The sequence below is a fragment of the Protopterus annectens genome, chromosome 14.part0 (assembly GCF_019279795.1).
Source record: "Protopterus annectens isolate FY-2018-M chromosome 14.part0, PAN1.0, whole genome shotgun sequence".
In the NCBI taxonomy this organism is placed as follows: Eukaryota; Metazoa; Chordata; order Ceratodontiformes; family Protopteridae; genus Protopterus; species Protopterus annectens.
The window spans coordinates 377,592,452-377,616,653 of NC_056748.1; the positions used below are offsets into that span (position 1 = coordinate 377,592,452).

Genomic DNA, 24,202 nt, shown 5'->3' on the forward strand with positions numbered 1-24,202 from the left:
CCCACACAGCTGAGTGGACAGCAAGAGCGGTGTATTTGGGCATAGCCTTAAAAAGGCACTCCTGGGTGCACTTGTGTGATTTTGCAGAGCCATTTATAGCATCATTCGTCAATGCTCTAACGGATTGTCCGTTTTTGGTCCCAAGGTTAAAGACATTCTGACCAGATGTGAAAAAAATGGGAAGACTGTCTCTGCTGCAGGTGTACATTTCTCCATTCCTCAGTGGCCTTACTCTAGGAACTAGAGAAGTGGGAGTCTATGGTTTAAAAAATGCCAAGGGCCTTTCCAAGATATACGTGGCAAAGACTTTCCCCGGGACAGAAGGTGAAGTAATGGAAGATGCCGCCCTAGGGGCAGAAGTGGCCCACAGAACTAGGGGTCCAGAGATTCTTTCTGTAGCATTTCCTACCAGCACCCTGAAGGGAGTTCGATTGCCCTCCTCTGGAGGCAGCCGGGGGATGGCTATCCCTGCAGAAACCCACCTGGCAACTAATGGAATCATATCCAAAGGTTACAAAAGTCCACTTTCTGTAAGTCCAAAACTCGAAAAAAGACTCCTGGATGTTCCACCCAATCACAGGGAAGCAGGAGTCATGGAAATTCAAAAACTGCTCGACAAGAGAGTCTTCCAGAAAGTCCCACAAGACCAAATAGGATCCGGGTTTTACTCAAGGTTCTTTTTCGTGCCCAAAAAACAGGGGACTGGAGACCCATTTTGGATTTCAGCCAGTTCAGCAAACCAAATTGCGGTTGGTCTCAGTACAGTTTATACTTCCATTCATGGAAAAGGATGATTGGATGTAGACCTCCAGATCGCGTATTACCATATAAAAATGGACAAACACACCTGAGGTTTCCTGCGCTTCCGGCTGGGAGATAGTCGTTTCCAGTTCAGAGCACTGCCCTTTGGACTCACCTCAACCCCTAGGGCGTTCACCAAATGCATGGCAGTGGTAGCAGCTCATCTCAGACTGCAAGGATTTTGAGTCTTTCCATACCTTGACGACTGGCTCCTCACTGCTACCATCAGACGTCAAATAGAATGGGCAAGAGATTACACTTTGCATCTCTGGGCATCACAATAAATTGCAAAAAGTCAAATTTCCAGCCCTCACAGCAACTAGAATTCATCGGATCTCTGTCAGAGACACTTAAGGAATTATTTCTCTCCCACTGGAAAGACTACAAATGATCAGATCTTAGGTCAGCCAAATTATCCAGAGCACAAGTGTTTCATTCTGATTAGTCCTCCAAGCATTAAGCTTGAAGACAGCCTCAATCACTCTGGTTCCCTTAGCAAGATATCACATGCGAATCGTACAATGTTTGTTAACCTCCCAGTGGTCTCTGATAGATCAGCCAATGTCTCAACACATCCTGATTACCACTCACTGCAAACAGGATCTTTCTTGGTTGCTCCAGTCCAGTGAGATTCTTTCGGGCCGACCTTTCATCCTTCCACAACCCCTAGCCATAGTGACCATGGATGCTTCCCAGATAGGGTAGGGGGGGGGCATTATCTGGGAAAGACAGTCCAAGGCACATGGTCGTAACTAGAGACCAACTTGCGCATTTCAAGATGCCCTTCCTCTAGGAACAGTAGCAAGTCAGGCGGGCGACATGTCAGTAGTCTGGTTTATCAAGAAGCAAGAAGGAACCAAATCTTATCCATTGTGTCGAGAAGTCCTCAGAATTTGGCAATGGGCGATTTCTTCCAACCCCTTTCTCACAGCAGCACACATTCCGGGAAGCTCCAGTGTGATAGCGGACAAACTGAGCAGGACTATTCTCATGCCTCACGAGTGGTCTCTTAATCCTGTGGTGGCAAAAGAAATTTTTTGTCACTGGGGCCAACCGCTGTGATCTTTTTGCATCCCCTCTGAACAAGTGCAGCAGTTACAGTTACTTTGCCCTAAGCCCCTCCTACAGGAGAGTCACCTAGAGACACTCTTCTCCACGATTGACCCCTGGTCTTCTCTATGCCTTTTTCCCAACTCTTCTGATATCTCAATTCGGAGAATTCAATAATCCTCATTGCTCTCTTTTGGCCTTTACAAGTTTGGTTTTCCTTTTTTTGGCCTCATCTTCTTCAGAAACCATGGATTCTGGACCCATCTCCAGATCTGGTGTCTCATTCGGAGGGCATGGTTCATCCAAACAACATCTCAAGCTCACTGTGTGGCTTCTCCAATTCTCATGATTGCCAGGGATCTTTCCCCTTCCTCTCCTGTCCAACAAATCATTGTGGCCCATCACAAACCTTCTACTAACTGTATCAAAGTAAACAGGAACAATTTGTAAGTTGGGGTCTTATGAATGAACTTGATCCTTATATGACCCCTGTTCATAAAGTTTGGGATTTTTTGGCTAACCTTTGTCAGTCTGGTTCCGCTACCTCAACAATTAAAGTCCATCTTGCTACAATCTCTAATTTTCATATGGAGTTTGATGGGTCATCCCTTAAGTCACACAAACTTTGTAAATCCTTTTTAAAGGGAGTCTTAATATTAAGAGCTCCAATTAAAGAACCCATTACTCCCTGGGATCTATTTCTTCAGACCTTTACTTTGCTTCCTTTTGAATCATCATCTACATGTGACCTAAAGTTTCTGACATGGAAAACTTTATTTTTAGTGTCTACTACATCTGCCAGAAGAGTATCTGAACTTCAGGCCTCGTCTTCCAAACCTCCCTACATAATATTTCACAAAGGCGGCTCTCCCTTAGGACTAATCCATCCTTTTTACCGAAGGTAGTCTCGGAAACTAATGTCAATCAGACTCTTCAACTATCAATCTGTTTCCCTAACTTTTGCAATAAAGGGGAGTATTCTCTTCATTTATTAGATGTCCAGAAACAATTACGATTTTATCTTCACAGAACAAAGGATTTCAGAAAATCTGACCAACTGTTTATTGCCTTTTCTTTGCTTTCAAAAAAAGCCCACAAGCAGCAGGATAAATCCAACGAAATACCAGGTTTTATTCCAAGACAAAAGACAATGTAAGTTAGTGCTTTTGTCTTGTTTCAATAAGCAGGACGTCTTCAGCCTAATAAAACAAATGAAACTTGCCATGTTTAAATGAATAAAATAATCACATGGCTATTTTAATTAAATTAATTAAAAACTTAAAGTTGCACTTCATCCTAAAAGAAGTTACATACTCATTTAAATAAAGTTCAATGCTCTAATAAAATACAATTCATTACAAAGATCCAGTTCATTACAAAGATACAAAGTTCATCAAAAACAGTAAAAAATGTGCAAAATTAGCAAATAGACATTAATGTAATACCATGAAATAGTATAGTACAATCCAATATGATGAATTATTTTAATATTCTTGTAAACACTGTTTCTTAAGTTTTTAACAAGTTTATAAATATTTTTAACACATCTTTCAGGTTATTCACTATTTTTTACTATTTTGTGATATTACATTAATGTCTGTTTGCTAATTTTGCACACTTTTTACTGATTTTGATTAACTTTGTATCTTTGTAATGAATTGTATTTTATTAGAGCATTGAACTTTATTTAAGAGTATGTAACTTCTTTTAGGATGAACTGCATCTTTAAGTTTTTAATTAAGGTAGCCATGTGATTATTTTATTCATTTAAACATGGCAAGTTTCATTTGTTTTATTAGTCTGAAGAAGTCTTGCTAATTGAAGCAAGACGAAAGCACTAACTTACATTGTCTTTTGTCTTGGATTAAAACCTGGTATTTCGTTGGATTTATCCTGCTGCTTGTGGACGTTGTTCGTTTTTTTGACAGTTTATCTTCTTCGCTAGTTTTTCCTTGCTTTCTTAGGTAATCCAGTTTCAAAGGTTACCTTGGCGAAATGGCTGAAAGATTGTAAGAACGAGTTCAACCCAGGACTTATTTTCACAGGATGACTTGAACATGAATACGGTCAATTCTAATACTTCTAGTGTGCTGCAATTACTTAGCATTGTTTCTACCTTGACCAAGAAGGTAGATCAACTTACTTTTATAGTGAATAACCTGCCTAACCCCTCCCAAGGACCATTTTCTAATGGACTACAATGTCAACAGAATGTTTCCCGAGGACAGTTTTCTAACGGATTACAATGTCAACAGAACGTTGTACATAGCAACGCCAGCAGAACCAGACCCGAAGGGAAACTCTGCACTTTTAACCGATAACAGTGAGAAAGCATTATGTAGTTCTATTGAACTGATTAGTCCACAGAATGCTGTTCGTTTTGGTGGAAATGGCATGAATTTGGTTGAGGAGCCTGACCCGAAGGGGAATCCTATTTCTACACAGAATGCTGTTCTTTAAGGCGGAAATGCCACGAATACACGAGAGGAGCCTGTCCTGAAGGGAAATCCTAATACTACATTCAATACTGGTAAGGAAAATCATTTTGGTACATGTGGAACTGTGATAACACGAGCCCCGAATGAAACAAGAGCAGTACAACTGAGTATTGAGAATGGTGCTCTGTTTAATGTTGCATCCAATGTTGCTTTTAACGGTTCAGTCAATTTAGCATCCGTGACAAACTTTGACACCAGCTTAAAACTATGGCTAGACCAACCTGTATTTTTAAGTGAACAAACCGGGGAAATACAAAATTCTCATCTAAGTGCAAGTAATCCCAATACTGTGGACAATTTAAAGATGTTAGATGCAAAATCTTTTAAAGTTAAAAAGTTACAGCTTGAAATAGATTATTTTAGGGAATGCTTATGGTGATGTCAGGTGCCCAAAGGCCTAAGATCCTGGCACTTCCCAACTGGACTGGTCTGTAACTCTGCTTTCCATCATGAGCTGATTTCCCTGTTCGAAAAACAAGGGTTAGAGCTCATTGAAATGTTTATAAAACACTACACTTCCATCATTGAAACATTAAATGGTCAAATCAGCATCTTGGACACTAATATTAAAAGGGATGCTGATTTTTTAAGATACAAATATGAATATGAGCGGATTTTTACCAGCATTACAGGGCAGATAAAGTTTAAATCAACCAAAAATAAAAACTCAAAAGAGACAGTAATGAATATGAGAAAGGTATTGCCTACCTGAAGCCCCCACCCACCCAAGAGCGACTAAATCCTTCCAGTCGCAATATCAATATTGACAATAACCAAATTGCTGACAGACATAACATGCATTCTCCAAGATGCAGCTATGCAGAAGCAGCAGGAAATGGGAGTCAGCAACAAGTAGAAGGAACTGGTTGGAATGACCGTTTACGTAATAAAAATAAATATGCTGTCAGGAACACCAATTCGAATGTGGGTAATGGGAACTTTAATCAAAACAATAGTGCTTCCAACCGCAACTATAATCCCAACAACAATAACCAAAATTTTCACAGGAGAGGGCGGTCCCAGAGCAACTCGACGAACAACTCGAGAGCATGGAAAGCCAACAATCAGAGAAGCAACACAACTCAAAGGTAACTGTTGGTCCAGATAGCCACAACCTAGCTGGTCCCCCTAGTCCTGTTTTTAGTATAATTTTTAACACCGATCAGGATTTTAAAATTTGTAATTATTCTGATATGGTTATTGATACATACTTAGTGGATCTACTAGCAAGTGGTTTAACCTTTGTCCCTGATCACAGGGCAGTTTTGTCCAGCTCTATTATAGATTTGAAACTTTTCACACGAAGGCTAAACTTGGAAAGCATGTTTCATAATCAACCAATGGTCCACAGGGAATGTAGGGTTTTGAGATCATTGAACGAAGTCAATAGGGCCCAGCAAAAAGTGAAAGTGTTTTTGAACGACTTGTTTATTGAATCCAGAATCAGTATTGATTTATTTAATTACTTAACTTGTTGCCCCCCCACACACCAATCATTTTTGGGATCCCGAAGGTTCCTAAGAACTTAAAAGACCCCCCTTTATGACCAATTGTTAACGGGAGGGATTCAATCACATATCCACTAGCCAAATATGTTGAACTATTTTAAAAAAACTTGTTGAGCAAGTAGAACACATATGCAAGGATTCTTAGTCCTCCTTAAAAAATATCAGTGGTCTTGAGTACAAAGATGATGTAGTATTTCTGACCATAGATGTCAAGGACCTATACATGGTCATCCTCGCTGACATAGGCATTGACTGGGTGGTCAGTTTTATACTTGAGAAGGAATGTGCTGCAAAGGAAATCGAGTTGGCTCAAGAATTCTTAGACTTGATCTTCTCTAATAACTACTCTATATTTGATGAGAGAGATTTTTTTACAAAAATCAGGTGTCGCGATGGGCTCCCCATGTGGGGCAGGTTTCACTAATATAGTGATGGCCCACTGGGAGCAGCAATATATTTTTAATAATAATACATTTAGTAAAAATATAGCTTACTACACCAAATTTTTAGATGATGTGTTTATTATTTTTGAAGGAAACCCTGAGACCATTCTGACTTTCATGGAATATTTAAATAGTACAATACAATTTTTGTCCTTCACGTATAGTTTAGGAACTGATAATATAGTGTATCTAGATGTTGATCTTTACAAGGACAGGAGGAGTAAGGCTTTTAAAGCCAGAATTCATAAAAAAACATTCTTATTCAAATTCCTCCCTCCATTTCACCAGCTCTTACCCTTATCAGCAAAAGAGATCCGTCGTCAAAGGCCAACTGGTCAGAGCGGCCCGTATGGTCTCTGACGACTATTTCAAGACAGAATGCCAAACACTATGCAACATGTTTTTGAAACGAGGGTATCCTCTACCATTATTAGAAAAACTGATACAGGAGGTACAATACTAGAGGAATAGTGATATTTTTAATCCCATTCTTTCAATAGATTCTGACACCAGTACTAACAACTGGCCTAATAGGGAACAAAATCAACCAGACATGCTGAACACATTCAAAATAACTCTTATCACTACTTTTAGCATAGATCTGCGGTGGTGGTGCTGCGGTAGCGTTGTCGCCTCACAGTAAGACGCTGTCCGGTTCGACTCTCAGCTAGAGCGTCTTCTGCATGGAGACATGCTTGAATGGGCGTTCCTTCAATGAATGTTGTGCGTCAGGGCTGGCAACTCGGTACATAAAAATCAACTGCCAATCATTAGCGGACCGGAGTTCCACTGTGGCAACCCCTAACTGGGAAAAGCCGAAAGACACAACTACTACTACTTTTAGCATAGATGCCAATGGGATGCGCAAAATTTTATACAAAAATTGGAGTTTAACCTCAGATGAACATCTGGGTGGTACGGTTGGAATTAAACCCACTATTGTTTTTAGAAAAGGACTGACTTTTAAGAATTTATTGGAAAGAAATAGAACCCCACAGGTGAGGGCACTGGGCATGTACAAATGCAAAAACTGCAATTATTGCAGGCATATGGAGGTAGGGAATTCCTATACCATTAGGAACAAAAAATATAAAATCCATAAAAGATTCAATTGTGTTTCTAAAGGTAGTGTTTATCTGGCAAGCTGTAAATTATGTTCATATTTTTACATCGGCAAGACAGAGCATTTCTTCAGGGACAGAGTCTATGAGCATTTATATAGTATCAGGAAATCCAAACTAGAAAATGCACTGGCCAAACACATTTATGAAAACCCCCCAAGACGGTTTTATCTTTACCGTTATTTATCAAGTGGAATGTGACCTTGGGAGTGCCCACTCTTTGAAACTAGAATTGCGTGAGTTACTATGGCAGATAAAAGTGAATGCCTACAACCCTCCAGGTTTAAATGACTTTTGCTCATTAGCCTGTGTCGTAAATTAAGGAGCTTGCAAAGATAAAACAAGTAGGGGTGTGATTCAGCACTTCTGCCTGCTGTATTAATTTATTTATTCATTTATTTAATATAAACAATTAAGTGGTGCCAAAATCATGGGCTGAAACTAAATGCAAAAATGGATTATCATGTCCTTTAAATAGTCTGTCTCAGGGAACTGCCCCATTCACGCTACTCCACTAAGAGTTGACCTAGTTATTCTGAATTTGGGCCCTTCTGTGGACAGTGACCTAACTTTCAAACAACATTTGTCCACTGTCATAAGAAAGCTCCACAGAATTTTGCAACCAGCTACTGCTCTGCTGTATTTATCTGCTCAATCCAAGACATCTACTGATCTCTGCAAAACTTAAGTAGAATTTTTCATTCTATATTTCACTTTTGAACTGCATTTTTACCATATCACTACTTAATTGAACTGTTTTATGTGAAATTGTTGCACTTTGCTGTAGCGTAGACTAGATTCAGACCTGCTAAATCTTAAATTTATTTGTATAACTAAACTAGGCCATCTTTTGTTGTAGAGGGTTCCCCTACACCCTAGTTGGCAGGAGTGTGTGGTTAGAACTCATCTGATTGAAGGTTGCTGGAACAGGGCTCCATTCTGAGATTGAAGGTTGCAGGAACAGGGCTCAGTTTTGAGCTTTTTTATTGGTTAATTTGTTTAAATCAGTTTACTCTCACTTGCTACATAAGCAACGTGTTTCCTTGGGTTTACGCTTGTTTGCTCATAGCACACTGCTGAGCCAGCAGTGGGCACCACTGGAAGTTGTATACACAAACACTTCTGACGGCAAATTTTCCCCTTAGTACTCTGCTGGTGCTCTGTCTGTGAGTTCTCACGATTGTCCCTCACTGCATTCAGCAAAGCTCCTGAGATACCAACACTGCTTCTACCCACTAGCCCTTCTTGTTTTCTGTCCACTTCTCCTGTCCTCTACTTTACCTGGTCCTTCCTGTCCTCTCCCTGTTTTCTGACCATATCAGGTTTCCTAGTATTATGGACAGACAATTTCCCACAGTTTCTGCAGTCAGCCTGGTCGAAATGGGCATTCTGAGGCAATGTAGCAATTGCCTTATGTACACCAACAACGCACTTCTTATAGTCCACACAAATTCATTATTGCCAAAAATGCATCTATGTCAAGAACCTAAAATTCAGGCTCTCTCATGCACCAGTCAGTTCACCTAATGCTAAGCAAGTTGCCAGCATGTACACCTCACCTCCTGCATTTAACAAACCAACAACACATAAATCTATATATGTGGAGATCCTTACCAGAAGTTTACTTAAACATCAGAGACTTCCCAAACACAAGCACGATTCACAGAATACATCCTCTGCAGAACATAGTACACATAATGTATCACACACCAGTGTTTCACCAGTCAGTCCCCTAAGGCATAACACAAAAATAAACATCTTAGCCATAGACTCAGTTGTGAGACACACAGATGTCCCTCTCACTAGGATGGATAAGGAAAAAGTCAAGGACAGCTGTCAGGTGCCAGGATCCGACACATTATTCACTCACTCAAGTCTCTCAACAACAGGCACTGTTATGACTCCATCATTGTCCATGTTGGTGTGAATGACTTGAGACATAGCTCACTGGAATAGATTGAGGCACATGACTGAGCTCTGTGTGTCTCAGGCAGGTATGTGCCTAGCCTTAAGCAGCATTTTACCTTTGTGTAGGATGCTACCTCAATACAAAGAAAAAATGATTCACTTCAACAATTGGGTTAGTTTCTGGTGTCATTCAAAGGGGATCCAGTATCTGTCAACCTGGAATGGCATTGTCAACAGACCTTGATGCTTTGCCAGACATGGTCATCTTCTGAAACCTCTGGGATTTTGGTTACTGGCTAAGGCTCTTGCCACCCCCCCGTAGTACCTTTTTTAGGCAATATCACAAGAACAAAATTCCTGACACAAAAAGATCCTCTAAAAACAGCCTCAAGGTTATGCTGCTAAACGCTAGGAGTCTAAACCATAAACTGCACTCTCTGGAAGCAGTCGTCACCTTGGAAAATGCTGACATCTGTGCAGTCACTGAGACCTGGTTTAAGTCTGTGGAGAGCACCCTGGCTATACCAGGTTAATTTTCCTTCCACAGGTTCAGACCACAAACTAAAGGTGTGAGAACTAAAAGAGGTGGTGTATCAATAATCATTAAAGAAAAATGTACCTCTAGATTGGTTAAACAGCACGATTCCCTTGAATTACTTCAGGTGCAGTTGACTGTAGGTACTACTCTTCAGGTCATTTGCAGCTATAGGACCCCTGTCATGAATCAGGACATCCACTCAGCCTACCTGGATCTACTTGAGTCAGTCAGGATACAACCAAACACCCTTGTTTCGGGTGACTTAATTTCCCATCCATTGACTTGGTGAATTATGTGTGTTCTAACTCACTTGCCCAAAGGTTCCTGGACTTTAACTCCAATGCCCTAGACCAGCTGATTGACATACCCACAAGGAGCTCAAACATCCTGGATCTGGTGCTCACCAACCTGGGGGACCAGTGTCCCACCCCCAGTGTGTGGTCATCCCTTGTGAGATCTGACCATAAATCAGTCTCGCTAGAAATAACTGTAACACAGGACCCCTTTCCTTAGCAAAAACTAGACTAAAAAAAATTTTCCAAGACCAATTACAAGCTCTTATATGACAGCATAAATAGCTTCATAACCCCTCCCTCCACCGATAGAACAGACACCTATGCTGAGTTATACATCAATGCTTTATAGGAGCACATGTACAATTGTATTAACTCTGCTGTACCTGATAGAACCAAAGCAAGCCCATCCAGGAAAAACAAACCTGATTGGTGAACTGCTATTAATAGTCTATACAATAGGGGAAAGAAACTGCTGTCTAAGAGTAGAAAGGAACAGTCTCAAAACTAGAAACACTCCTCAACTTAAACAAGCAAATAAGACTCCTCGTGAAGTCCTCCAAAGCTAACTATGAATCTGAATTAGCTTCCCCTAAATAAGGAAAACCACGAGGTGTTCTTTAGTTACATCTGTAACCTCAAACGTAAGGCCCAATTTGCACTGAACTCATTGTTAATTGTACTGCATATACAGTACCTGTGGATATAGCAAATCTGCTGGTTGATAGGTTCATTGAAAACTTCACTCCCCTGTCCCCGCCACTTATACCCCAAAGCATCCCTAACATCTGTCATCCACCTAGTATCTCCGAGGAGAAGATTTTAAACGGCCTTTCCAAGACCAAAAATGCAGCCTCTGTGGGACCAGACAACATATTGGGCTGTGTTCTACATGGGTTAAAACAAGAATTAGCATCACCATTGGACACATTTTTCAATCATGCCAGTGGAATGGAAAACAGCTACAGTAATCCCTTTGCACAAATTGGGTACATCCACGCACCCCAGGAACTAAAGATCCATTAGCCTGACAAGTCTTGTATGCAAGACCATGGAACGAATCATCATGGACCTTATTAATAAAGATATAGGAAATCTTCAAACGCTCGATGTAACCCAGTTCAGTTTTGTAAAGGGGAGACCTTGCCTGTTAGACTTGGTGGACTTCTTTGAGACGGTAACTGAAGGCCTAGACAAGGGTAGATCTCTGCATATGTCCTACCTAGACTTAGCCAGATCCTTTGACACAATCCTCCACTCAGGCATTAATAAACTCAGCCAGCTGGGTATCAACCTATATAATGTCAGGTGGTTTGCAAACTGGTTCACTGATAGATCTTATGTGGTCAAAATAGGGGACTCCACCTCTTCCAGCAGACCTGTAACCAGTGGTGTTCCACAGGAATTGGTTCTAGGACCCTTACTGTTTGGAATCTGTTTCTCTGAAGTACAGGCTAAAACTAAAGAAGTATGGCTAACCAAGTTTGCTGATTACTGCAAACTGGGAGCAATCATTGAAACTCCTAACTATGTCAATATCTTTCAAGAAGGTCTTATGCAGACTGATGTCTGGTGCCAAAGTCATGGTCTTAAACTTAATGCAAAAAAAATGCATTATCATACCCTTTGGCAAGGGTGATGTTCCAGCAAACTTCCACATCGATAAAAATACCCTAAGCACACAGTCAGTGGTGAGAGATCTGGGCACGCAGGTAGACAGGAACCTTAACTTCAATTACCATGTCTCCACAGTGGTAAGAAGGGCATTTTATATTGCTCATCGCATAAGTAACGGCATTGATTCCCGAAAAAGAGGTTATAACCCCCTGTATTCTTGCCTTATCAGGCCAGTAATAGAGTACAATGCTGCCTTTGGTATGTTCCTTTCCAAACACCTGCAGCAACTGGAGAGACCACAAAGGTTCCTTGCAAAGAAGATCCAGGGTCTTCAAGATCTATCTTATGTGGACAGATTGACATCATTGTGACTTTACTGTGTCATACAGACTGCTCAGAAGTGACCTGTGCCTTGCATATAGAGCAATCTCTGATCCAGCTTTAATGGAAATGCTGCACTTTCGCAAGACAAGTGGCGCACTGGTCACTTGCTCAAAAGACCTTAACCTGTGACATAGCAGAACTTGCTGGAGAGACAGATTTGTCTCACAGAGATTGACCCACCTTTGGAACATGCTTCCTATTCATGTTAAACAAAGCCCCCCTTGTTGGCCCTATTTAAGTGTAATTAATTTGGATGATTGGATGGGTAACTGGAAATTTACCCCGAGGGTTCCACCCATGTCCCACTTGGACAGGGGCAGTAAGTGCTGATTTTTGTGTCTGCTTGAACCAGCCACCCTTGAACATAGGTTGAAGTTGACTAGGCTTGTAAGGGCCCTGGGGCCATTAGCCTAGTAACCCTCTATGATCCTGTGAAAGTCCTTCTATATTGCACAGCTTATAAACAATGGCATTGTTTCTAGATGTAAAGCTGTTATTGTCCATCTTTATTCGAACATCATCAGGCCAATCATTGAGTAAAATACCCTTTTTGGCATGTATCTTTCCAGACGCATGCAATAACTGGAACTCTCCCAGAAATATCTTACTAATAGGATATAAGGCCAAAACAATACGTCCTGCATGGACATCGTCAAAGACCTTTCACTGTACTCTGTATCCCACAGACTCATAGGAAATGAGCTGTGTTTGGCATATAAGGAATCCTTCAACCAAGTACACATGGTAGAGTCGGGTCTTTCCTCCGGTCTGACTGCAGGGAGATCATCAGCTGACCATATTGGAGACCAGGCCTTGCTGGAACCTGTGATGAAACGCCTGTAACAGAAACCATTACTGATGCTTTTGTGATTAACATCCTTCAGTATAAGAGTAGTACTTTCTTAAAAGGCAGTATTAGTGCAAGCACAGTTGTGGCTAAGGACCTTGCAGAGTTATAGACAGGGTGCAGTAATCCGGTTTTGGAAAAATGTGATGGGAATGATGAGTATCAAAAAATGATGAATTAAGAATACATCTGGGTCAGGAATGCCTGTGTGAACTTGAATTGCATACTGTAAATATAGGCTTCTAATCTGGACACTATATATTTTCTCATTTTTTTAATGCATGATGAATTTTACCACAATGTGTACAGCTGTTCCAATGACCAAAACATTTTGTGCATTACATGCACAAGGCATTGCACAGGAGAGATAAGGTGGGCCCAAGTAGTGGAGGATTCATTAAATCAAGGGTATGTGCAACTAGTGCCTACTCTCCATTCCTAGGGGAGGAAGGCAACTTGACCCACTGCACGAACAACTGGTAGTGGAAGCAGAAGACTCAGCATGAAGCAGTTGGTTTCAGATATCTTTGTTCATCAAACTGTGCCTTGCATAACAATTATGTTAGGATAGGTGCATGGGAACATGCACCACAGGGGCAGTGTAGTGGAAGCTTGCCGATATCAAAGCTGCCATAGAGTCATGCTTGTAGAATAGAAGGAAAAGTCAGCCATCCATGGCTGTGTGGATTATGCCAACTCCTCTGGATGACTCTGCCCTAGACCCACAGATGCATGAATGTGATGCCAGCTAGACAATTCTCCAGTAGATATTTCTGATCTTCAACCATGGAATAATGTGGAGTGCAGCTAGGGTTTGTGGGGGAATGAGTAGGCAATAGTCCAAGAAGGAGAGAACTTGATATAAAGAAAAACTGGAATAACTTGTAATAGTAATGGCGCTAGTACGATCTAATTGGTAGCTATTTTTCTTTTGTGCTAGGTAAAGTTCTGTTCCGAAGGAGCCATGTTCGAGATGTTGCAGTCAGAAGATTGAAGCCCATCGATGACTACTGCAGGGTAAGGATATGCCGTTGATATTTTTGTTGAACCCTGAAGTAAGGCTAAAGACTTCTGCTGTCTGATTTGTTTTGACCTGGCCCTGTGATATAGAGGGATACTGTGACCCAGACACCCAAGGTTAATTGGTGGCATAGGCAATAGAGGGACAGGATGAGGGGAGAAAGGATGGGAGTGAGTGGCTGGAACTGGTGTTCCCATCTTGCGGGGGGGGTGGGCAGCTGCCTAGGCTCCCTTCAGTAATTTCATTAAGAGCCAGGCAACGTCTGCACAACAAGTGATATATGCCTCTTGATCAGGAGATTGTGCATGTGTGGATGCATGCATTCACCACCTGTAGGAAGCAACTGTGGAGTTTGCAAAGCTGCTGCAGGATGGGAAATGGGTTGCATTCCCTACAGTAGCATGATTCCGCACCAGTGACCTTAATTTTCTTACCATTCCCAAACGTAGGTCAGAATGAGCCTGGTGTGCAGACTAAGGTGGATCTGCTTGACCTGGGAAATGAGGAGAGGAGCTGGTTGCAGCTGATGGTCAGCTGCAAGGAGAGGGATCCTTTTCATGGGGATCACATGTGGAAGTGGATTTCCAGAACTTTATTTGATCTGATTGCTGAGATGTTTTGAGTAACAGTTTAAACTGCTTCATTACTTTACATCAGTTTTGAGCTTCACTTGCTAATCTTGGTATACTGCAAAACAGGGAACATCAAAACTATAGATGTGGTGCATCCACATTTTCCATGAAGACGAGTCACATGCTGATCCATTCCTGTGGCATTACTGTTTGAGGAAGGTCTCTAGTTTTGCCTCTTGGGTCCTGTGTCTGTCAGTTTTACGAAACTAAAGGCTGAATATTAGCAGTTCTGAGCTATATTACTATGAATGAAACTTGTATCTGCTTTTTGGTGATGGAGTGCCATGGCTTATTTAAGTAATAATTCACAATTGTGCGTGGGTGTATCTGGATTTAATGGTTCGTGTGGTTTGATCACAAGGGCAAAACCCAAGTGATTAAACAAAAGCAACGTGGGTAAGTACTGATATGCCCTTAAACATGAGTGGATTATTGCTAGTCTGCAGTTGCATTATTTAAAAAAGAAATTGCTTACTTTTCTTAAATGTATTTGTATAAGAGTATGTCTTCCTTATACTGCTGTACTGTGCATGCATATGGGACTTGCCTTCCTACATTAGAGTAGTTCATTAGTGCAGGAGAAGCGATGGAGAAAAATCTCCATCGCTGTTTTTTGTTAATAATTAAAACAAATGGAGATTTACGAGAGACGGCTCAAACATACAAGGAAAATCAGGCAGGTTTCTGTTTATTTAGTTTTGCAGAATGTACCCAATTTTTTTCTTATATTTTGCTCTGTCCCTCAGAATATGCCAGTAGAAAATCTTGGCTATTCAATGGTACTTCAGCGGATAGACTTTTTTTCTCTTGGAATATGCTGTCCTAGCAGTCTGCTCATTTGTAAATAGTAATGAGCCTTTATTGTATAATTGACAATTTGTTTATTCTTCTTCCCATGCATTTCCCCTCCTTATGTCAGAAATAAAATATCCCTGACCGTTTGGCCCACTTATTCATCCCCCTTCATTTCTCCCATAAGACAAATAGAAGCTTTAACACTGTCTCCAAATATCAGCCACTACCAGTATCTTTTCTCTGCCTCCCATGTCTGCTCTCGTACAGATGTCCTTCTATTCCCGTGTTGCAGTGTTCTACATATGGGTTTACCCTTCAGTCTGGCGTATGTACTGCCAGTATCCAAAAGATTTCACTCCCTCTGCGGTGCATGAGACATCTGAAGTGGACAAGAGTTTGTGGGCCATAAAGGTGACGGCAGCTGCCAGTTGTGTTCCTTTTACCACTGACGTCAGATTAGTTTTTCAGATAAGTACCCCGCTGGGGACCTTTTTAGTCCTTCATAATTTTTAATATTGCTTGTTCATGTCATCCAGAAAGGTAAGTGTCACTGCGGTCACCAGATTCCTCATAAGGACGCCCATGACAAGTGCCTTTTTTGTTTGGGACGGTCCCACGCCCATAAGGCCTGCCTGATCTGCCAAGAGTTCATACCGAAAACTTTGCGTAGTCGCTTGCATGCACTAAATTTTTACCTTGAAAACCAATGTCTGAAACAGATAACGCTTTGGATGGAGGGCTCTTCAGAGGTCTCCACAGAACTGCTAAAATGAAAAAAGAAGGCCAGGACCTTACGGCCTTAGTCTGCTGCTGAGCCTCTTCCAGCCAACCCAAACCTGTGGTCGACATAGACCTGGTTCCATGATCGGATTTTGGATCTGCCACTTCGGAGGTCGCAGGTACCCCTAAGGATGCTGCACCATCCTTAAGCGAGAGCACGTCTGCAGCAGCTATTCCGATGCCACTTACCGACGCTGGGGGAACCTGCATTTACTGAGGAGCCACCAGAGCCTTTCAATCCCTTGCAGTCGCCGGTTTCTAGACAGACGTCCACAGGCCATCTTAAAAGAAGGAAAAAGAGGAAACATATCTCCCCTTCTACAGAAAGCATGCCTCTTCATTGCCTTCATGGCACTGAGGTCTACCACAGCTGTTACTGCCTCCACTCCTCCTCCTCCTCTCCTGAGCCCTAGGTCTCTGCCTACTGATCCAGCTTCTAGGAAAGAGGAGGTCCTTTCAGCTTCCTCTGAAGAATCTCTTTCCTACAACTCTCAACTCTTCTCCCCCTTGGCATATGGATCCTCAGAGGAAGAGTCACTGGACCCTGACTCCCCAGTTGAAGACTTGACCTTCACTGAAACCATCAGCAGGATGAAGGAACATTTTCAATGGGAATCCTCGGAAATGTCTGAGGTAAAAAAGAGGTGCTGTGACCTCATTCAAATGGAAACCCTTAGCCCATCTGCTGTTCCTTCTCCATCCTGCCTGCCTTTCTAGATGCCTCCTCTTCTGCATCTTTGAACCCTGACGCACAACCTCCTACCCCACACAGACCTCACAGGCATTACAAAGTACCTGATACTGCTGAACATCTGATCAAGTGTCCACCTGATCCTGCCACTATATCTGTTGCCACTGACAAAGCAACCAAACTCATGCCCACTACCACCATTCCCCCATCTGACAAAGACACCAAGACAATGGAAAGTTTGGGCAAAAAGATTTATACTTCTGCTGCATTGTCTTTTAGAACCACAAACTATCAGGCCCACATGGCCTAGTATACCGTGCCTCTCTTAGTCTGCTAACAAACATCTGGCAGATATTCCAGACTCCCCTGCCAAAGCATCACTGTCCTCTGTCTTGTCTCTCACATCTCCGGTCTCTAGACACTCTATCAAGTGTAATTATGATGCTGCTGAATCCTCTGCCAGATCAGCAGATACTCCTGGCTTCACCTACAACCCCTGCCAGATTACTTTAGGGCAAAGCTCACTGATGGCCCTCTAGACAATGCTGCACATTTTGGCTCCAAGTTGGCAGACCTCTTTAAATCTCTGCAACAAAAAGGAAATGCAGGATCTTAAACATGCACTGGTCTCACTAATTCCCAAGCTTCATAGAAACTATCATTCCAAAACCCAGTTTATTAGGAAGCACACCTGACCTGCTCCTCCTTCAAGGCCTCGTAAGCCCACAAGGAAACAGCCTCCTCCTCCTAGAGCAATCCCTCCCTCTAGCCAAAGGACTTCTTTTCAAGACAGGCAGGTAGTATTTGACTACCTGCCAGTCTTGCCCCCCTCTTCTGTACCTGTGTCTGCCCGCCTCTCTCATTTTCACCCTCTTTGGACCCTTCTTACCTCAAATGAGTGGGTCCTGTCCATTCTTCAAAATGGTTATTTCATGTCCTGGATCTCCCCTCCCATATAGAGTGGCATACCCAGCTGCACCTGTTGCAACCAGTAGTGCAGACACTGTTAGATCAGGGTACTATAGAGACAGTCCCCTCCTCTGCAGAAGGAAGAGGTTTCTATTCAAGGCTCTTCCTGGTCCCCAGGAAGGACAAACCATGGAGACCCATTCTAGACCTCTCCTATCTCAACCTCTTCCTAAAGATCCCTACCTTCAAAATGCTAACCCTGCCAGCTCTTTCCTCTTATTATCCCACAAGGATTCCTGGTTACATTAGATATAAAGGATGCTTATTTCCACATCCCAATCAGGCCCTCCCGCAGGAAATATTTAAGATTCTCGGTGAGCTCTTCTCCCTTGCAGTTCTCTGTTTTGCCCTTAGGACTCTCCACCGCACCCAGAGTCTTTACCAAATGCTTGGCACCTGTAGTGGCTTAAAGCAGGACAAAGGGAATACAGATATTCCCCTACCTGGACAACATGCTGATCCAGGCTTCCAGTCAAGAAATACTCCAAGGGCACATCCAGTTTATGGTGACCCTACTACAGTCACTGGGATTTCAGATAAACCTACCAAAATCACAACTTCAAACCAACACAGGACATTGTGTTCTTCGGGTGCAGGATCTGCTCAGATCTCATGGAGGCTTACCTAACCCCTCCAGAAGTGAGCTCATTGACAGAACATCTTCTCCTGGTACTTCACTCTACAGAGTTGACTGCAAGGTAGTACCACAAGCTTCTGGCTACATGACAGTCACCAATACCCATGCTTCCTTTATTAAGGCTACATATGAGGAATTTACAGTGCTACCTTTGCATAATCTGGCAGCTTCACAACCAGCCTCTGGAGCACATTGTGCCCCTCCTGCACTGCCTGAAAAAGGAAATACTATGGTGGTTGGCACAGGTAAAACGCAACCCAGGCCTTCCTCTCCAACTACTACAACCCACTTAGGTCTTGCACACAGACTTCTTAGACCTGGGATGGGAAGCCACCCTTGGGCACTGACAGGTGCAGAGCCTGTAGTCAAATCACCTCAAATCAGAATACATGAATGCCAGAGAGATAAGGGCAATCCTTCTAGCCCTCCAGGCATTTCATCCTTTCTGACAACAGGGGACACTTCTTATATACACAGACAACACCACTGTATTGTGGTACATCAACAAGCAGGGAGGGACCAAGTCCTACCTGCTCTGCAGGCTAGCCCTTTTCGTCTGGGAGTTGGCCACCTCACAGGGAATCTCCCTGCAGGTGAGCTACATTCCCTCTCTCCACAACAAACAGGCAGATTATCTGAGCAGAACCAGCACAAACAACCATGAATGGATACTGCACAGAGATGTCTTCCTGGATCTTGGCCACAGGCAGGGTATACCTCAAACAATCCTGTTTTTCTCCACCATCAACAGGCAACTTCCTGGCTTTTGCACCAGGACACCAGAAACACAGGTGCTGGCAACAATACCTTCTCAGTTTCATGGAAGGGGAAATATCTATATGCATTTTCCCCCTTCCCACTCATTCAGAAGGTCTTGCTAAAAATTCAGCAGTGCAATCCGAAAATCTTGCTTTGTGATCTTCTACTGGCCCAGACAGCACTGATTCCCCTTACTCCTACATTTGTCCAAGGGCAGTCACCACAAGTTACCCCACAGACTGGACCTTCTCACACAACACAAGGGGTCACTAATCCATCCACAGTGGCAGATTCTGCACCTTACCCTGTGGCTGATAGGCTTCTCATCCCATTTAGACACTTTTACAGTGAGGACGTCTTCAATGTGCTGCAGTAGGCCAGGAAACCAAATACTCGAAAATCATCTCTCTCCAAGTGGAAACAGTTCACTATTTTGGACCTGCTTCTCAGCGAACCCCCTCTAATGCTTTCTTATTTGTGTGAGCTACTACAGACTGGACTGGCTTATTCATCCATCAAAGCCCATCTGTCTGCTATTTCTGCTTGACTGCCTCTGGATCCCCCATTAGCATCCAGACTCCCTTGCAAGCTCTTCCTCAAAAGGGTACTGCACCTTAGGCCCCCCAGGAAACCTGCCCCAACCTTGGGACCTCAACTTTGTGCTCGAGAAGCTTACGCTACCTCCCTTTGAGCCAGCAGACAAAGGCTCACTACAGCACTGTTCTTGGAAAACTGTTTTATTAGTGGCCCTAACCTCAGCCAGGAGAGTGTCCAAACTCCAAAACTGTTTGGCTACTCCTCCCTTCCTCATTTTTCACAAGGACAGGGTTAACCTCAGGACCAAACCATTCTTCATGCCCAAGGTACTCAATGACATGTCCCTCAATCAGGCCATACATCTACCTGTTTTTTCCCAAACTCACAAGGAGACAGTGAGAGGGTGCTGCATTCCCTGGATGTTCACAGGCAAATCAGATTCTACCTGCAGAACACCAAGCCTGTCAGATGGGCTGACCAACTTTTTGTATCCTTTCACCCCAGAGCAGACTATTTCTACTTGGATCTCCAAGGCCATTACTTTCTGCTACCAATTCCATGGTAAGTCCCTGCAGGGTACAGTTAAATCTCATTCCACAAGAGCAATGGCATCTTCAGGAGCCTTCGTCAAGGGTCTGGATACCTCTTCTATCCTGGAAGCTGCTACTTGGTCCTCAGTCCACACTTTCACCAAGTGCTACAAACTTGACCTCATCTCCAGATTCAGGGCAGGCTTCACAAGGGCTATCTTTCATGGATTCCTGGGATCTGCTTCTAGACCACCACCCCAACCTCACTGAGCTTTGGCACTCAGAATACTGCAACATGGGAATAGAAGGACATAGAAAAGTTGTGTAAAATCTTACCATGACCATAGACGTCCTTCTCTTCCATGTTGCAGTATTCCTTTCCACCTTCCTTCCCCACTTGTCAGCTAATTACTTCCCTTTCTGGATTGCAGCGATATGGCATTGCCCTTACAGAACTTGCTCCGACTGGGGCTTCTGTTCTGAGGGCTGGTGTGTTCCGACGTCACCTTTATGGCCCACGAACTCTTATCCACGTCAGACATCTCACTCACCATAGAGGGACTGAAAGCTTTTGGATACTGGCCGTACATACATGAGACTGAAGGGTAAACCCATATACAGAATACTGCAACATGGAAGAGAAGGACATCCATTGTTATGGTAATATTTTACACAACTTTTCTTTTATCTGGTATCTGCAGTTCCTTGTACTTGCATGATTTATAATTGCAGCTTCTGCCTTCTCACCACTGGCTTCTCACCCCAGTCTTAGACCAGCCACTGAAGTATGAAGTAAATGATTGAGTCTTGATTTTACATTGCATACTGCAGCCAACAAGATTTAGAAAACAGGATGCCTTGTATCATGTACGGGGGGCTTTAACTGGAGAAAGAAGAATGCGATTCCTTTTGTATGTAGATCACCAAGATTGGTAGCAGGTAAGGGGTATTAATACAAAGTGGAATGAAGGATGCTAGTGTGCTGTAGAAGAGGTTGGGATTTCATGGTGTTGACATAAATGGAAATAACACAGTTTGTTACCCTTCCTGAAAGTAGGTGAAACAGTGAAAAGAGATGCTCTGTGGAAGAAGGCTGAGAGGGACATAATCTGTTTGTAATGTGTTATCCTGGAATGCTCAGAAGGTATTGGTAACTGTTTACATGTTGTTCAAAAACACTGATATGCTTAATATTGTGCTTAGGATAATAAGTATGCAAAGGATGATTGGAATGGTGAAAGAAGCAGGGTCGCAAACTCAGAATTACAAAGTAAATCTCTTAGCCTTAACCCCTTTGCTGTACTGCCAGATATATAGGTATTCTAGCTAGGCTTTGCTTCCAAGGAAATGGTAAAGACAGTAAAGTGATGGAAGCCTGCCTGGAATATTAGTACATGTCAGGGTAAAGGCAGTTGAAAAGGAAACCAAATTCAATGTAAACAATAGGTGTAGATGGTAGAGCTAGAGAAGATGCATTTGTGATGCGACTGTGATGAAAAAGTGGAATTAAGTGTGCAGAGAGAGAGCAGAGTGCAGATGGAGACCAAAAACTGCAGAACGGTTCAGCATCATCTTCATCATACAGACTTATGAAACAGTGCATTAGAGAGAGAGAGTGAGAGCGTATGTGTGCGTACATGTGTCTGGAGGCTGGACACTTGCATTTTACAGCAATTGCTTTGGAGGGAAGAAATAAGCACACTTTTTTTTTTTGAGAGGAAAACCGTATTAACACAAGGTTCAGGTAGAATTCATCCAGGAGTCCAAAATAACAAAAATATATTGCTAATTAAGCATTTGGCAACACTCTTCATCTCCACAGTTGAAGTGGCAGTGTTTGAGGGTGGGATAGAAAATAATGTCACCACAAAGTATAAAGGTAGTAGGAGAGAGGATGGCTGAAGTAATAGGTCAGCAGCTTCCCATATAGAAATAACACTGAGAAAAGCATTCAAAAAGACACAAAAGCCTGTTTTTTGTTCTTTTTGTGTGTTACTTTTAGTACATTCAGCATTTTGTACAAGCGATAAATGAAAATGCGTCATTCTGCATTTGCTTTTATCATATTTGACTTTTTAAAATTTTGAAGCCCTGGGGTTCACAAGATTAAGGACTGAATCCGAGTCCCATAAACCTGAAATAAAACTTCACATTTACATCTACACAGCTGTGATGCCCCCTGACAGACGACAATGCAAAAAGACCTTATAAATGTAAAGTGTACAAAAGAAACAAGCATTTTTGCAGTGGATGGTGTTGAGGGGAACATAGTCTCCTGTACCATAAATTCTTGTCAACTAATTCTGAGGCTAATGTATCTCAGTAAAGGAAGAATATGTAGTTAATTGCAAAATGAGCATCTTCTTTACTGTAAGATGTGTTAGTCTTGAAGTTAGTTTATTGGTGACCATATCATCACTCAGTAGCCAGCTTAACATCCCATTAATAAAGACATGTACAGCTGTCACCTCACAGACTTCACATAAAAAACAGCATTTTAATCTTTCATTTAAATAAGGGTTCACTTAAAACTAGTCACAGATCTGAACTTTGCAAATCTAGCTTTGTCAGGATGACATGCACAAACACATGCAACAACAGTTTCCATACTCACAGTAATATGGTACTGCAACAAGGGAAAACAGCTTGTCATGACTTGGTCAGTGCTTTTCACACTAACAGGAAGTCAGCTATGAAGCTTCACAAGTCAGTAGTGAGGGCACCATGACAAGCTGAGTATCCGATGGATCGAGGGATTGTGCAGCAGATTTGTTTGAAGTCTGACTGTTCATCCTGACAACAGTTCAGTTTCACTGATGGCTTACTTTTATTTAGAGAGCTGCTTTGAAGGGGAAGATCGAGCATTGTCTGGACAGCTGTCCTTTGCTGTGGGACCTGAATGCATGGGTCCTGAACAGCTTAAAACACTTTATTTTACATATATTGACCAGGGAAGTCTGAGTACAAAGTCCCCTTTTCAGTGGAGGTCCAGGGAGAAAAGCTCCAGTACATGTAATACAAACAAAATCTTTTAAGTTGTACAATATCAATGTCAGTCAGTCATAATACAATTAAAATCATTTTTACAATGTCAAAATAGATAAGGTACCAACTGTTTATACAGTAGTAACTATGCATGGAGGGAATTATGAAAACCATTTTTACTACTATTAAGCGTCTTTGCAGGGAAGTTTCTCCCTCCTTTGCAACCCTGTATTTCTGCTACTTTTATACATACTAAATTTCAGACTGTTGTACCTTGGAATAGGGGAGTATTCTTAATTACCACAGCTTAGAGGTAATTATATATTCTTCTACATTTGCTCTTTTCATTCTGCTGCTCTGCAGACCCCAGTGGCACTCCTTAGAATTTCAAAAGAATATACCTTTCTTTTAAGAGATCCTTAGCTCTTTAGATTGCCTTTGTCTAATGCTTGGAGTTATTTGGGAGAAGGGACATTAATGGGTTTAAAATGGTCATATGCAAAATCATCTATTGATCATGAATATTTTATTGTGTGTTTCTAATCTGCAAGTGAAAAGGAAAGATCAATACTTGATCTGAAAATATCCACCTTGACCTATAGGTCCTGTCTTTGTCCAAGCAGTTTTAAACACTGAATGATTCCACTGCCAACTCTGGAATAATGAATTCAAACACCAAGGTTGTTTCACATCAGAGGGTAAAATGGCATTTACTCCTTTGCATTTGTCTGAGTATTGAAATAGTACCACACACAAACTGGACATATATTTTTCCTATGGTTAGTAAAAATGGTTTTCATTATTTTCTGTGCGTTTACTAGTTAAGGATAACTTTGCTACATGTGGGGACAACAGCTT

At 42.1% G+C, this 24,202-nt stretch overlaps 1 protein-coding gene across 1 annotated transcript in view; it reads left to right on the top strand.

Annotated features, from left to right (window-relative positions):
- LOC122788662 (SH3 and PX domain-containing protein 2A-like) overlaps window positions 1-24,202 on the top strand; it is a 1,000,753-nt gene that overhangs the window by 955,592 nt on the left and 20,959 nt on the right. The window contains exon 4 of the mRNA XM_044055558.1: window positions 13,949-14,025. Coding sequence (XP_043911493.1) covers window positions 13,949-14,025 — 77 coding nt within the window. The remainder of the gene's footprint in view (window positions 1-13,948; window positions 14,026-24,202) is intronic.